The sequence below is a fragment of the Diospyros lotus genome, chromosome 10, assembly GCF_014633365.1.
Source record: "Diospyros lotus cultivar Yz01 chromosome 10, ASM1463336v1, whole genome shotgun sequence".
NCBI classification, from domain to species: Eukaryota; Viridiplantae; Streptophyta; class Magnoliopsida; order Ericales; family Ebenaceae; genus Diospyros; species Diospyros lotus.
The window spans coordinates 1,725,186-1,743,092 of record NC_068347.1 but is presented as its reverse complement, the minus strand read 5'-3'; the positions used below and the strand labels follow the sequence as shown (position 1 = coordinate 1,743,092).

Below are 17,907 nucleotides of genomic sequence, written 5' to 3'. Positions count from 1 at the left end.
AACCTCAGGAAAAGAGCTTACCACTTGGCCGAACTCTCAAGAAGACCCCTAACCAGATGATGAAATGTGGCCAGCCTGCGAAAATATTATAGCTAAGCAACTATTTCCTTGTATCATACAAATAAATATGCTTCCCTTAAAGATAGATCTCTTTATTTTATCACAGATCTTGAGTTACCTCGGTCTCCTACCTTTGGCTTCAAGTAATCTCGATCTCTCTCCAACAAATCTTTGTAACAAACAAGTACTTGTGGATCTCGAGTAACCTGGACCTCTCTCCAACAAAGCTTTGTAACAAACAAGCATTAGCGGACCTCGAGTCACCTCGGTTTGCTCCCTTGGGCCTCGAGTAACCTTGGCCTCTCTCCAACAAAGCTTTATAATAAACAAACACTGACGTACCTCGAGTTACCTTGGTTTGCTGCCTTTAGCCTCAAGTAACCCCGGCTTCTCTCCAACAAAGCTTTGTAACAAACAAGCAGCGGTGCACCTCGAGTTACCTCAGTCTGCTACCTTTGGCCTCGAGTAACCTTGGCCTCTCTCTAACAAAGCTTTGTAACAAACAAGCATCGGCGGACCTCGAGTTACCTCGGTCTGCTGCATTTAGCCTCAAGTAACCTCAGCCTTTCTCCAACAAAGCTTTGTAACAAACAAGCATCGGCGGACCTCGAGTTACCTCGGTCTGCTGCATTTGGCCTCAAGTAACCTCAGCCTTTCTCCAACAAAGCTTTGTAACAAACAAGCATCGGTCAATCCGCCCTAAGGCGCCCAGGTCTACCTCGACGGGTGGACCTCGAGGAATTCTCTCGTCCAAGCTATGCCTTGTACCAAACAGGCACCGACAGACCTCATGTCTTCTCAGTCTCCCCTCAATGGACCTCAAGTCATCTTAGTCCAATCCTAATAGAGAAAGCTCCAAGGTAGTAGGGTACTTTCCCCTTCTTATTACACTACAAGAAATTTAGGATATTGTGACAAAAATAATTGTGATGGATTAAATTTGGAAGAGATTTTAGAAGAAAATCAAGAAGACAAAGTTGATCAGCCTATTGAAGTAAGGCTTTATTTTGAGACACATCGTAAAAGTGATGGTACTGGGACCCACTCACAAACTCAAGAAAACTATGTAAGTTCATTTTATTGATTTTTAATGATATATTATTTTAACTATTAATTTATATCAATTTTTACACTTGAATTAATTTTTATTTTTATTTTTATTTTTATAGGAGCAAATGAATGCTCTTTGGGTCAAAGCAATGGAGGATGGTATTGAAATGACTGGGCGCCAGATTCTTGAAAAAGTTTTGAAGCCAAAATCTGGATATATTCATAGACTTGGTTATGGGGTGAAACCAAGTAAATCTAGAGAATTGGAACTAGAAGCTCTTTTAGAAATTGAAAAGATTGAATCTGAAAAGTGAAATACTGAATTAAGAGAGCAAATACAAAGCCAACAAATCAAAATAAGCAGCTTACAAGAATCCTATGATCAATTTAAATTTTTGATTAATGAGTTAAGGCGTGAACGAAGTAGTGAAGTGAATACATCTGCTTCTTTTCATGAAGGTAAATATATAATTTAATTATTAATTAGGTGCTTTATTCAATTCAAATTCATTTAATTTTTATTTATTCTAATAATTTTCTTTTTGATAGACTGAAATTGTGGAACAACAAGAGGAATTATGGAGCAACAAGTAGATGAAGATCAAGGATGCTTAGTGCCAAGTAATTTTATTTAATTTTTATGTTTCAAGAGTGAAAGTGGTATTTTTTTGGAGCATTGTTTTTATTTTAGAAACGATGACTTTCCATATATGAAGTTTTTTTTTATTTGTATTGTTGATTTTATTTATTATATTTAGCATTGTTGACTTTATTCTATTTCAAGCTTTTTTTTAATTTTTTATTTGATATATAGATAAATAAGATATGTCTTAAAAATAATTCCATTAATATGACTTTTATCACTAAAAATAATTTAAATAAAGAAAAAAATTTGTCACTGCTTGTTATTATTATAGTTACAACAAATGGAATTTTTTTTATCGCAATTAGATTATTGAACAATGATTTTATATTTTCAAATTTTGAAAAAAATCACATTTTTCAAAAAATTCCTAACTTTTACCATTTTTTTGACAAAAAAAATCAATTTTTATAATTATTGATGTAAATAATTTTGTCACCATTGAGAATATGAAAAAAAAAAATTGTCACCCTTTAATAATGTTGATGAAAATATATTTTTTTCTATTTATTATTTTGGGAAAAGAATAATTTCATCAATGTTAATATTTTCTTACAAAAATAATTTATCACTTTTACTAATTATTGACATAAATATTTTTCTCACTATTAGGACATTGAGAATATGACGAAAGTATTTATCACCCTTTGATAATTCTAACAAAAATATTTTTGTCACATTTTTTGATTTTGTGACAAAATAATTTTATTAGTATTAATATTTCATTACTAAATAAATTCGTCACTTATGTGAATTATTGACACAAATATTTGTCATTATTGAAACATTGAGAATATGACAAAAATATTTTTCACCCTTTTATAATTTTGACAAAAATATTTTTGTCACATTTTTTGATTTTATGAAATACAATTTCATCAATATTAATATTTTCTTACTAAAAAAATTTGCCACCTCAACTAATTACAAACAAAAATATTTTTGTCACTAGTGAATAATTTTGAGAAATTTATTGTCACTATTTCTATTTTATCAAAAAAATATTTGTCACAATATTAGATAATTGATAAAATTAATTTTATCAAATTAAAAATTATGTCAAATAAGTTTTGTAACTATTTAAATTGTGACAAAATATTTTTTAATTTTATGACAAAATAATTTCATTAGTATTAATATTTTCTTATTAAAGAAATTTGTCACTTGTGTGAATTATTAACAAAAATATTTTTGTCATTATTGGGCCATTGAGAATTTGACAAAAGTATTTGTCACCCTTTCATAATTTTGACAAAAAAAAATTTGTCACGTTTCTAATTTTGTGAAAAACATTTTCATCAATATTAATATTTTCTTATCAAAAAAAAAATTATCACCTATACTAATTACTGACACAAATATTTTTGTCACTATTGGGACATTAACAAAAATATTTTGTCACTATTGAATAATTTTGAGAGATTTATTTTGTCACTATTTCTATTTTATCAAAAAATTATTTGTCACAATATTAAATAATTGACAAAATTAATTTTATCACATTAAAAATTTTGTCACTATTTAAATTGTGACAAAATATTTTTTGTCACAAGATACATTTTGTCACAATAAAACATAACATTTTTATCTAAAATTTGTATTTATTGTGACTAAATAGCACCTATTGTGACAAAAAATTTTCTTTTACAACAAAATAATTTGTCATAATAAGTTGATTTAAGTGACAAAATATTTTTTGTCGCAACAGAACTGTTGATATTATGACAAAATTTAATTTTGTCACAATATACTTATTAAGACAAGCTTGTTGTGACTAACATGATGACAAATATTTTTGTCACAACAAGTATGTTGTGACAATTTTCATACTTATTGTGACAAAATATTTTATCACAATAAGCCTAATTTCTTATAGTGAATTACTTAAACGGGCCTGGGTATATACAAATGCTAGCAAACCAAGAGCCCTCTCAGTCTTGCCAAGCCATGCCCTAGAACAGACAGGTCCGGCAACCTTGATTTATTCGGTATTCACCACAACCAAAGTGCCCAAATGTGAAATAAAGAAAGCACAAGCTACAAGGTACTTGAAAGAAATTCTCATTTTATTACTTCATTTCATTAGAACATACAACGACGATATGTTTTAAATTGTCAAGTTACAATTCTACAAAATACAAGTCTTAACACAACAAGACCAACGCAACTAATCAAATCTTAACACAACAAGGCCGACACAACTGTAGAACATCCCCCTTTTATAGGTACAACCAACATGATCTCGGAAACAAAGGGGCTCAAGACATCGCTCAGTTGCGCCCCAGCTATTGAACGCTCACCCTCTACAAAGCCCCTCACAGCTTCCTTCAACACATCGGTTTCCCAGGATGAGCCGCCGAAAGTTAAAGTTGATAACTTGGCCAACACTAGAGTCGATAACTCGGGGCAAATATAGACTAGAAGTCCCCTCGGCTGCAGCCTAGCTAAACGACACCTCCGCAACCCACACCTTAGTGATGTAAATCCACATGAGAAAAGGCATAAGCAAGAACTCCTGAGTGAGGTCTAAGAAATGTGACAACACTAGCATGATGGTCGCAGATCCCAAGGAGCCCAAAATTTTAGGGAAGGGAGAAGAGTAAAGGAGATAGAGGGTGAAATTCTCAAGGCTAAGGAGTAAGCCAACCCTCGTATCGCAACAACCCAAAATCGCCAACCCACATATTGCAACCACCCAAAACCACCAATCACGACTAACTCTGGCCACCGGCGCATCACCAGAATCAGCAACATCGCCCCCGGAAACCCTACTATGGACAGGTAGAACCTCGACTCGGTTCGACATTACTGACCATCAGGACCCTTCTCATGCCAGGCCATCTCCTCGAAAATGGTAGGCTCTCTAAAGCCAAGGCCTGGAGCCGTGGTGGCAATGACTATAGTAAAGGGTTGCGTAGTTGGAACAACCTACACCGGCGCAGCTAGGGCCTTCCCAGCTACTTTGTCGGACAGCACGGAGTCCAACGCCAGCATAACTAAAGCCTTCCCAGCTGCTTTATCTGTCGCGACGGAGCCTGACACAGCTTTATTTTCCTCCTTACAGAGGATCTCCAACTCTTCCCTTATATCCTTCTTACGAAACATGGATGCCATTCTCCCTACGAAAAGGAATATGCAGATCAGGGGGAGGGGAGCTACCCAAACCAAGCAGTTTGAAGAGCGCGAACCAAAAACACAACCTCAACTAGAAGCCTAAAAAATGCCAAGAGTTCAAAAAATTGTAAGAAACTGAAGAAACCCTGGCCCCAAAAGGATCCTTATAAAGATCGTTGAACAACACTTACGACACATCTAGGGTAAAAAACCATCCGTCGCAGATCCACTACTTTGAAATCGCCACATGTCACACATTTAAAGGATTATCAGTAACCACCTATGACACCCCACCTTCCCGGGCATAACACCTCAAATCTCGAAACCATGTGCGCCACGCGCACCACGAATCAAAGTCTAAAGAGAAATGCTTTGCCGCAGAAAGCTAAGCGGGTTCTAGATGCCTTTAGAACCAGCATCTGTTCAAATGAGGCCATGCGTCAACTCGGTCATCCATCTCGGCCAGGTTCTAACACTACAAGAAAAATGTATTTTAGCAACGGAATTTAGTGACAGAATTATTCCATCACTAATTAGCGAATAGCGACGAAATTTTCGTCGCTAATTTTTTTAAATATTTTTAAAATTTAGTGACGGAATTACCGACGAAAACCCCGACACTAAATTTAGCGACAGAAATTTCGTTGCTAAAAATAAAAAATATTAAATAAAAAATTAAAATTTAGCGATGGGACCAACCCCGTCGTAAAAAAATAAAACAAAAATAAAAATTTAGATAAAATAATTCAAAATTTAGGGACGGGCTCAACTCGTTGCTAAAAAATAAAAAAAATTAAATTAAAATTTAGTGACGGGGTGAAGCCATTGCTAAAAAATAAAAAATAAATAAATAAGAAAATTAAATTTAGCGACGGGAAAAGCCCCGTTGTTAAAAAATTAAAAAAAAATAAATTAATTAAAATTTAGCGATGGGACCAATCCCGTCGCTAAAAAATAAAAAATAAATAAATAAAATTTGGCGACGGGCAAAACCCCGTCGCTACAAAATAAAAAAAATAAATTAGTTAATTAAAATTTAACGAAGGGGTCAACCCGTCACTAAAAAATAAAAATAATTAATTAATTAATTAAAATTTAGCGATGGGGCCAATCCCGTCGCTAAAAAATAAAAATTAATTAATTAAAATTTAGCGACAGGTTCAACCCCGTCACTAAAAAATAAAAATAAATTAATTAATTAATTAAAATTTAACGATAGGTTCAACTCCGTCGCTAAAAAATATAAATTAAAAAAAATTAAAATTTAGGGACGGGTCAACCCCGTCGCTAAAAAATAAATAAATAAATAAATCAAAATATAGCGACCCTGTCGCTAAAAAAATAAAAAAAATTAAGTAAAAATTAAAAATTTAATTAAAAATTTTACATTTAAACATATCATAATAATTTTTACTAACATTAATATTAGTAAAAATTAAATTAATAATTTTTAAATATATTACAAATTAAAATTAAAATAAAAACATAATTTTCAATGCTAATATAATAATTAATAAATTTTTATTTGAATTAATAATGAAATAAAATTAAAATTAATATTCATTTCCCTTTACTAACATTAATATTAAAATTAATATTATTAAATAAGTTTAAGAAATTTTGGTGTATAAATATAATTCTGAAATATTTGGAAGAGAATACTATAAATATATTTTATGTATAACAATAAATAAGAAGACTTCTAGATCGGCTGGCTGGCGCACAAAACTTGGTTATGAGAGGTTGGGGGGTTCAAATCCAGTAGAAAGCTTAAGAATAATAGTTGGGGGAGTAATATCCCAACATTGCCACGTGGCGCACATAAGGGAGGTCGCGGGGCCTTGCGAGCGTTGAATTTTGAAATTTGGGGTTGAATTTAGTGACGGAATTAGCGACGGGTTAACCCCGTTACTAAAAAATAAAAAAAATTAAATAAAAAGAAATTTAAATTTAGCGACGGGCTCACACCCTTCGCTAAAAAATAAAAATTAAATTAAATAAAAAAATTAAAATTTAACGACAGGATCAACCCCATCGCTAAAAAATAAAAAAAATTAAATAAAATAATTCAAATTTAGCGACGGGTCAACCCCATCGCTAATTCCGTCGTTAATCAGCGACGGGTACAACCCAAGTCGCTGATTCCATCACTAAAAAATACCCGTCGCTAATCTCGTCACTAAATTTTAGCATTGCCTTTTTTAACGACGGAAAAATACTCGTCACTAAATCCGTTGCTAAAAAATTTAGCGACAGAATTTTTCGTCGCTAAAACGCTGATTTTTTGTAGTGTAATGACAATCCAACTCTCCAAAACTAGCGTATGCAGCAAATCATCCAAACTTTCCTTTTCTAGCTCGAATGTTGTAGCGACCCGTAAATAGCAAATTAATTTAATTATTGAGTTATTGTGTTAATCTAAATTAAAAGGAATATTAAAATAATTTGTTCTTATAAATAATAATAGATTATGTGATTTTAAGAAAATAAGAAATTAAGGTAATTAATTAATTATTTTAGAATATTTCTGGAATAAAAAAAAAATTGAAATAAATTAAATTGTGGAATTTTTATAAGTTCCGGGCATTCGTGTAAATAATTAAGGGGGGGAGTGTGTATTTTGAAAGTTGGAGGGGGCTGGTGCGATTTCAGAAAAGGGACCGAAGACCCCTTTAAATTTAATGCCCGCGGTATATGGTTAAAGGCGAGCGTGGGCGCAGGCAATTGCGGGCGTGCGTGGGAGGCGGCCAGTCGCGGGTTCGAGCTCGCGGGTGCACGCGCGCAAGGTAGGGAATTTTGGCTGATTTTTAATCAGCCTTGGGCGTCCGAAACGACGCCGTTTCGGTTGAGGCAGTAGCCTCCCAACGCTGGCTCCGCGACTGCCACGTGATCACGCCTCAGCCGCTCATTTTTTCCCCTATTTAAGCTCAAATTTGGGCATTTCTCTTGCAATCAAATAGCCAACAAATTTAAAAAAAGAAGCAGCGAGCGCGCAGAAGAAAATTAGAAGATTTTGGTGGGAAAATTAAGATTTAATCAAGTTTAATTGAATATTTAATTTGCCAGATATGTAGAGAAGCAAGTAATAAATATTCTGTACGGTCAAAATTTCGTTTAAAGTCTAATTTTATTAATTTTGGCAAATTATTGGGATGTTACAGTTTGTATCATTTTTACCGTGTTGGGTCGAAATAAGCTTAAGGATATCTTCATAAAGGCAAGTTCTTTATACTCTCCTCATCGTTTCTTTGGTTGTCAATTTATTTAACCTCTCTTCATTTGTTTCGGCCGTTAATTAATTATGAAATTTTAAATGGTTTGTTTTAAAATTTAATTTATTAAACTGGACTCGAGGATTTTATTTGTTGGTTGCCTACAGGGGTTCGTGCCACCCCCACGCCTGTGGGAATGATGCCGTACTCACCCGGGGCTAGGTTCTTAGTCGTTCGGGTATTACTATGGATTTTAGTTGTTCATAGGCTAGAGCAGTTAGGCAGTGGGGGTAAGGATCGACTGTTCGGTGATGGTGTAACTGTTGTACGGTCTATCTTAGGCCATTGGCTAGTCACTCCTATTCACTGACAGTTGACTGGTGTCAGGCACTGCTGACTAGCTCTGCCGTTATGTGATTATAGCATGACTGGTATCATTTTATTCTTGTTGCATGTTTTGGTGTGCACATGGGTACGGGCTGCATGTTAGGGTTATCACGATTTGGTTATGCTTGGTCACGGACATTCTAGCTTGATTATGTTGCATCCAGCACGGGCATATACATCGCGTGTGGTTTACTATGTGGGTGAAGCATCTGCCTGATGCCTGGATGTATGGGCGCCAGTGTATCTAGCTGATGCTTACTACACCTTACATTTTATATGCGCATTGCATGGTTACTATGGATACAATGGTCTTGGACGGAAGTACCATTCCGATGGAGCCTAGGGCTCGGTTATTCAGTGGCTCGGGTGTCAGGAGTACCGACTCGAGAAGTGTGCACAAGTTTATTGGAGACATTTGTTGCCTTCCAGGGCAACGACAAGTTAGTATGGGACTTGGGTGCCGGGTATCTTTTGTGAGCCCCAAGGACCAGTATGTGCTTTTATTATGCTGCACTATTGTATTGTTGTGTCTCATAGCTTGTGTGTACGTGCAGGACTGTGTTTGGGGTGATCTTCTCATCTGTTTAATTTATAGCCTTTTCTTTCTTTATGCTTGCTGAGTCTTGCGACTCACCTTGCTTTCCATCATTCCAGGGAAGGGTAAAGCGAAGTCCGAGGGCGAGGATCGTTCCACCTAGCAGCCAGCTGTGTCGGTAGGGTGTACACTTGACTTTCCCCCATTGTCTCTGATATTTTGTTAGGATTATGTTTCTTATTTTTTACTGTGCCGGGTCATTCCTTGTGTTTTATTTGCTGGCACAAGTGACTATATATATTTTTATATACTTCGTGACTATGGTTCTAGTGGGGTACTTGTGTGCGTACATGTTCGTTATTTTGCTTCCACTGTTATTTTCCTTACATATGCATGCCAGGGTATTTTTGTCTTGTGTTTTATTCCTTTTTCCTTTCCTTAAGCGCTTCCGTTCGAATATCCAGGTGGGGGTGCTTACAAATGCTCTCTTCTCGAACATCCGACCAGGGGGGGCTGTGGATCATTCGAGCCCAATTTGGCCCCTCCCTCTCGGCCTAGTTTCACGCATCCCTCATGGCCCAATCTGGCCCCTCCCTCTTGACCTAGTCTAGCCTATCCCTCATGGTCCAATCTAGCCCATCCCCCATGACCCAATCTGGCCCATCCCCCATGGCCCAATCTTTATCCCATCCTAGCCCTGTGCCAGCTTACAACAACATCATTGTAGCCTCTACTAGGTATGCGTGCGCCTGCCCTCGATTTCATCCTAATTAATGACGGATCTCATCTACATTAATGAGGGTCCCATCAACACCATGCTACCACTTGAGAATCTCCACCGGCATTGGATACTCAGTCACATCACCTATAAACACATGACGCATGCATGCAGAAGGACATCTCCTTCTCCTATATCAACCAACTCTTTTTAAAGCCAATGTATGTTCTACCCTCTAACCTATTGATACACCGTCATTTCTTTACTCTCTTACTTACTTGAGCGTCAGAGTGCTTGCAGGTGCCATCTGCCCCCCAGGCGGACCCGTCGCCGAAGCCTGTTCCCTGCCATTGCGATCCCGTCTCCAACCGCTCCTTTTGGTCAGAAAGGAACAAATGTAAATAAGATTAATCGAGAACCATTTACACAGTTCTATTTTGTTGCTCGACGTGAGCATGCAAGGGGGTTGAGTGGGGGAGAATGGTGGGGCCCATACCCCCCCTCTGATTTTTCCCGTGTCAGGTAAATCTTATATTGTCCGACGTGAGCAACAAAACGATTTCGACCATATACATCCCTAATCAGAAATCATATCCATCATAAAAGAATAGACCAATGAGTGCCTTAAAAGAATCCTAATGGAAGGTTTGTAGTTTGTGAATTATATGTGGTAAGCTATAGTTATAACAAACAGGTGTTATAGAAGTCTTCGTGATCACAAAGGGTTAGCGTTTATATTTTCTCATGTTTTCCTTTTTCCTCGCGAATCACTCATTGGTGTCATTATTTGTAAATAGGGCATTTTTGTATTTAATTGATTTATATAAATTCTGTTTTGTGTAATTATTTTCTATTAATTAAGACATTATGATATCTTTTTAACATATAAATTTATATTTTTTTGGCCATTGACTTTAGGTTAAGGGAGGTATTTGTCAAAAAAAATATATAAATTTAAAAAAATATAATAAATTTTATCATCATATTATTTGGCGTGGTTTCTAAAAATTAGATTGAATGGATCAATTTTCCTTTTTAGGTAAAATGAACAATAAATGAAAAGCTACAATGTTGTACTTGACATGGGGATGCAAAGGGCGATGGCCCATGCCCCTTTTTGCTATTTGTATAGAAACACTCTTACAGAATGGTTTATAGGAACAATAAAATGACCATTTTGCCCCTATGATAAACCCAACTGACCCAAAACCATCTCTCTCTCTCCCTTTGTCTCCCTCTCACTCTCTTTCTCAGAGACACCGTCGCTCCCATTTGCGTCTTCGTTTCACAACACCGTCAGCCCCACCCTTTGGCCACCAGCCCGTCCCTCTTTGAACTCCATGCTCACAATGGTGGATTATTCTAAGGTTTAATGGAATCAGGAAATCAAACTTCTAATGTTGGAAAGCATCGAAGTATAATGTTGACATCTTCCTGCAAGTGCCATCAGATCATTGTAAGATTTCCATTTCCAATTAATTCAATGCTTTTATTCTTCTGCTCTCATAGATCATTCATTTGAACTCAATTAATCAATAGGAAAGGAAGGAACAAGCACAAGCTTGGTTCATTATACCAGATGGCAAAAATTTCAGACATTTTCTAAGGGAATTTTCCAAGAAATGCTTGAAGAGTAGAGAAGCTGGAAGAGCATAGTAGCAAAGAAAGAATAACAATCGTCATAAGAGTAAAGCAGCAAAGAAGGTTGGTTTGCTCGAGCTTCTCCTGCCTTCTATTTCGCCGGTGATGGGAAGAAATTAGGGTAGAGTAGATAAATTAGGGAAGAAATTAGGATCGCCGAGCTTCACCCGTTTTTGTCTACAATTTCTAATTTCTTGCGATAAATTGCTCCAATTCATATACAATATATTGCGATTTATCGCCTCTTAATCCATTCTATAAATCACCTTCTATACAAATAGCATTTCTCTTTTGAAATTAATTGAATGATTTGTTCTTCAACGTGGACATGCAAAAGGGGGTGGGCTTACGCCCCTCTCTAAAATTTTCCTTTTTAGGTAAAATGAACCTAAATTAATTGTTCAATCTACATTTAGAAGTTTAAGAATCACACACAATGTTAGAATGAAACATTTTTTCATGAATAATGATTGGAGAATTTTGTGAATTCTCAAATTTACTTTTCTTTGAGTAGTGATTAATATTTATAATAATATTATTAATGATGATTTTAAGGTTAATATTAATTATTTTGAGGTTAATGATATTACTTAAAATTTAGTAACTGTGACCATAAAAATTAATAATATAATTTTATAAAATAAAATGAAGATCCGAAATACCAACCGAATCTATCCATATCCATTTCGGGGAGGTCCACTAACGGATTCCTACTTCTGCACGTGGCTACACGTGGCTACACGTGGCAATAATAATACCTAAACCCTAAATGAAAACGATCTCCTTTTCCTTTTCTTTTTCTTTCTCACCAAACGTAAATGAAAGCAATCTCACTGCGTGCAGAATATAGCATTCTGCAAGCTATATATACACATACATATACACGTCCTGAATGTTCATAGACATTCATTCAGCACAAACTAAACCACACATCAATCTTAAGAAATGGCCACGAATGGCAAAGAGAGAATTAGCACTACTGATGAGCTTCTCCGTGCGCATGCTCACGTCTGGAACCGTACCTTCGCTTTCGTAAGCTCAGCCTGTCTGAAATGTGCAGTTCAGCTGGGCATACCAGACATCATTCACCGCCATGGCCAACCCATGAAGCTTTCCCAGCTGGTTGCTTCTCTTCCTGCTCTTGATCCCTCCAAATCCCACTGCATCCCTCGCCTCATGCGCGTGCTAGCTCACGATGGGTTCTTCGTTGAGCTGAAAGCCGGGGACGGCGGAGAGGAGGAAGAAGCCGAGTACACGCTCACGCCAGCCTCCCATCTCCTCCTAAGGACTACACCTGCGAGCATGTTGCCTTTCCTGCTCTTGATGCTCGATCCTCTCATGGTAAAGCCATTGAATTGGCTGACTCCATGGCTGGGGAACGACGATCCCACCCCGTTCCTGACGGCGAAAGGACAGACGATTTGGGATTTCGCCGGCCAGAACCCCGCCTTTAACAGTCTTTTCAACGAGGGCATGGAAAGTGATTCGCGTATGGTGGCGTCTGTGGTGATCGAAGAGTGCAGAGGAGCCTTTGAGGGGCTGAGCTCGTTGGTCGATGTGGGAGGCGGCACCGGGACGATGGCTAAGGCCATTGCGGAGGCATTCCCAGAGATGAAGTGCACTGTGCTTGATCTTCCTCAAGTTGTTGACAAGCTGCCAGGGAGAAAGAACTTGTTCTTCACTCCTGGAAACATGTTTGAGGCCATCCCCCCTGCAAATGCAATTTTACTCAAGGTATACCATTCCTCGTTCTGTGAGCATGTGCAATAGTCTGTTAAGGATGTCACGCTAAAAATAAGAACATAAAAATAGTTTGTGTCAATTGTCTTTCTAAACCTGGTGAGATAAAAAAGGCCACTATGTCCCTTTCCAAATTAGGCAAATCCAAAAGGTTCATCATCTAATTCTCTTCTGTTTTTGTTTTTTGCTTTGTCTATTTTGGGTCAAAGTTGGTTTTGTTCTTGGTTTCTAATTGTAAAACATATTTGAGGCAATCCCACCTGCAGATGCAATTTTACAATTAGGCTATGCTATTCCTCCTTTTGTTGAGCATGTGCAATAGTCTAGTAACAACGTCATGCACAAGATAAGAACACAAAAATAATCTGTGGGCTCATCTTCTGACTCCCAATAAGTTAAAAAAAATAAAAGGGCCAATATAACCCTTTATGGTCAAACGAACCCTAAGGGCTCGTCCTTTACTTCTATTATCCATTTTTTTTCACTTGTTTAATTTGAGTAACATTTGGTTTAGTTCTAGTTTCTAATTTCCAATTTTCATTTTCACTATTTTTTCAAGAAAAACAAGATGGAAACTTGTTCTTCACTCTAGAAAGACTAAAAAATATTTTATATCTAAGCAAGCAAAGGCTTAAATCTTATTCTTTTCCTTTTATATATGCCTTATCCATCTTTGTTTGTAGTGGATATTGCATGATTGGGGCGATGAAGATTGTGTGAAGATACTGAGACATTGTAAAGAGGTCATTCCAAGCAGACAGGAAGGGGGAAAGGTTATCATCATCGACATGGTGGTGGGACACCAAAAGCTAGAAGAAGCAAATACACATGGTGACAAGTCCACCCAAACACAGCTCTTCTTTGATATGTTAACGATGATGTTGGTCTCTGGGAAGGAAAGAACTGAGAAAGAGTGGGCAAACTTATTCTCCGCTGCTAAATTTAGTGACTACAAGATAAACCCTATTTTGGGTTTACGATCTCTCATCGAAATTTATCCATGATGAATGATTCATAGTGTCATGAAATTAAGTTATATATTTGTCTAAAACCTTTATATACAGGGGAAATAAAGTATCAATCACAATAAGTTGTTTCAAACATTTGATGTATTAGTAATTAGTGATATATAGATATAATATTCAATGTTCACTAGATTTAGTAAACATGTGTTTTTGTCTCTTGCATGAGATGCTTGTCTGCTGATTTATGTATTCTAAGTGTTGCTTCTATTTGTTTGGTTTGATTTCTTTAAGTGTTTGGAACTAGGATTTGGTGGAAGCCGATGGTAAAGGCTGATTTATTTAATGTCTTTTACATTGAAAAAAAATTAAATATTCAATAGCAAATAGGGTTTTCATCATATAATTTATGTGGGTATTTTGAGTTTATAATCCTACAATTTTTAATGGAAATTGGGTCCCAACAATAGGGATTTTTTAAAACACTTTTTGAATATTTTATTTAAATATTAAAAAATTATTATGTTCACAGGATTTGAACTCACAATCCCTCACATTTAACATAAAATCAACTTAACACAATTATACCGCTACACCTAAGCGGTTTAGTCCTCAATTTGCCCAAAGCCAGTAGCTGATCTTCGATTTGGTTCGGGACTGATCCAAAACTAAAAACCATGTGGTTCAATTAGATGTTGTTAAGTTGAATGTTATATTTTGAAAATGTTGAATGATATTAAATCAAATGTTGAATTTAGTGATTGTTTAATTTGTTATATAGAGTTATATCTTAATTAACTTAATTTAGAATGTTGTATTATGTTAATTATTGATTCTTATTTAGATATTTTTAAGGAAATTTTTGTTTGTATGATATATATGAATATATGGGCATATTTTCAAAAAATTTATATTTAAAAGTTGAAAACAAGCTAGAATATATATATATATATATATATTCCAAACCTGTAAGGATTGGTTCAAACCAAACCAAGATTCCTAAGGATAAGCACACATGCCTTCTTGTATTTATATATATTATGTCTTTAATAAATATTCAATCTAAGCAATCTTACAAGAAGAAAATGACTAATAGTGATATCTGATGTGCTAATGTATTTTATATATTATTCTTACTTAATTTTATACTTAATTCTCATGCTTTTATATGTTTTTTTATATTAACTTTAAGTAATTTATCATGTTGACATGATTTAAAAGAAAAGTGAGAAAAAAGAGCAAAAATTATGGATTTTTGTTGCTTAAGGGTCTGATTAAAAGTAAAAACTGCACCAATTTAAATTTAAAAAAATTCTAAAAAAAAATATACGTGAAAGGTATATATGCCTATTTTTCTACTCTTCAAACGATGCATAAATTTGAATTTTTTACAGAAAATTATGACTGTTGGAGTGACAAAAGGTCAAAGTTGTAAAAGAAAAAAAACCAGCATTAGCTACAAATTTTTCATTCTATTTTCTCCAAGTTGGGTTGATTTGTAGATGAATTAAGAGGCATTTTTAAGAGTTATTAGAGCTGCCTATTTCATGAAGAATTAGGCCTAAATTGACTAAAGAAGTCTAGTCCAAAAATCTAATCAAATTAAACTATATTACAAAAATCCATAATTGTAATTTTTGATATTTTGAGGGATTATTTGTATTTTTCCTTGAGTGTGGGACCTAAACTTTTGAGTGAGCATGGCTTCCATGAAATATGGAGAGGAAAATATGAAGGAGGAAATTAGGGAGTAAAATATGGAAGAGTAATGTAACGACTCGATAATAGGTAAAAATATGTTATTGATGGTCATTGTAATTAGTGATCGGGGTGCCTATTTTGTGATCGTTAGAAGAATGAATGTTCCTCCGACATTAAAGGTATCAAGAATTAAATTATCATTACGAATTAAAAATGAAAAAATATATAATTTTAATATTCAGTAAACCTATATGATATTAAAAAAGAGAAAAATAATAATAAGGTGAAATAAGTGAAAGTTAGAAAAGATAAGGCAAAGGCTATATATAATATATTACATGGAGACTTAGGGAGATATTATATTTTTATATTATGTTATATGTGAGAATATTATATAAAAACTAGAAAAATGGAAGATAGGGGAATTTGATAGAAGTTAAGAATTTGGCAGAAGGGAGCTGCCGAAATGCAAGGATAAGTACATATAAATATAATAGTGGTATTGAGTATAAATATATATAAGGGATGATGGTTTAATATATGAATGGGTAAATTATAGTATATAATAAAGGAAAAGAGAAAGTAAAAGCAATTGAGAAACATCTGAGAGGTGGTCGTGCATAAGTATATGAATATATATATATATAATATATGTATTGGGTTAGCATAAATTATATTAATAGTATATTATATATTATGTAATGAAATATATTATATATTATATTAGCATCAATGGTGGAAGCAATTTCCAACACAATGAATGCTCAAGGGGACCTCTTTCTCAATAGTCAATATAAAGTATACATATAAATATAGTATATGATATTAAGGGCTGGTTTATAAAATAAAAATGTAGCAGGATTCCTCTCCATTCTTCTTTCCTTCTCCTACATGCTGCCAATTAGATAAAAATAGTAGAATATATATATGTTATAAGGTGTTGGTGGAAAGAAAGGATGGGGGTTGTGCGCTATGTGTAGAAGATACTTATGATATAGTGGCTCCCTCACCATTCTCCTTCTCTCGTCCAGGCTCTAGCTACCCATTATTATACAATAGTAATAGAATATTATATATATACTATAATATGCAAAAGAAAGGGCAGCAACTTCTCCATTCTTCTCCAATCTTTTATTTTCTTCCAAGGCATATATAGCCCACCTTGTGTAGGGATAATATTTATATAAAATATATTAAGTTGATGGAAGGGAAGTTGATAGAATAGGAGATGGTTGGTATAATCAATCTCATAAATTAAGGGCCATGTGAAGTGAATGATGATATTCAGCTGAGTGGGTTTCTTACGAAGGGCTTGAGGATTGAGGAGGAAACCATGGGCTTGTGGTTGGGAATTGCACCAAAGGAATGGATTGAGAACAAGGTAGACGACTGGGTTATAAATAGTGTGATAAAAAAAGGAAAATTAAAAAATAGAAGGCAAGAAAGAAATTGGGATAAGGCGAAGAGGAAAATCAGAAAGGGTAGTAGCAGCATAGAAGGCTTAGCAAGTAGGGAAAAAGGTAGCACAGCAAAAATGTGAGGTATTTAAATGAGGTGAAATTAATTGCAAGGATCCCCAACCCAATGACCCTTAAGTCAGGGAAGTCGAGGTGGAGTCCCTAGAGAAGAGAAAATGATAAATTGAAACACAACGAAAACATAATATACATAGATAAACTGTAAGTATGGAGGAGACTACAACAAGAACCACTAGCTAGTCGTTAGGGTACTATTATACACAACGACAAAAAGAACATGACATCCTCCCACACCCAAGAACAACAACCACCCTCTCAAGGGTCTTCGGCTGGGATTGCCCTGTACACACTCTACCCTGTTGAATCAGACACTGCCCTCAACCTTCGCTTTTCCCTTACTTGGAATGATTGAGAGTAAGAGTGAGTTACAAGACTCAGTAAGTATATGGAAACAAAAAGAGTAAAAGACTAGAGACTACCTTACTAGTATACCGCACACATATCGTGCCATGAACCACAACTTAGGCCACAAAATAACACATGCAATAATACACAAATAATGAACCAAGGGCCCACACATAAGACACGGACTGGCACCCAAGGTTCCATACCTATCTGCATATAGCCATGAACTAACTAGCATATCCCGAGACAAATGCTTCCGAG

The 17,907-nt window shown here is 35.3% G+C and overlaps 2 protein-coding genes across 2 annotated transcripts in view; both read left to right on the top strand.

The window, feature by feature from the left end:
- The window catches only part of LOC127812065 (prohibitin-1, mitochondrial), a 67,143-nt gene that overhangs the window by 16,053 nt on the left and 33,183 nt on the right, over positions 1-17,907 (top strand). The gene's annotated exons all lie outside the window — the stretch shown is intronic.
- LOC127812064 (trans-resveratrol di-O-methyltransferase-like) lies at positions 12,280-14,272 on the top strand. Its single transcript, XM_052352364.1, has 2 exons — positions 12,280-13,094; positions 13,784-14,272. Exons 1-2 carry the CDS (start codon positions 12,306-12,308, stop codon positions 14,102-14,104), a joined length of 1,110 nt encoding a protein of 369 aa, XP_052208324.1. The 5' UTR covers positions 12,280-12,305; the 3' UTR covers positions 14,105-14,272.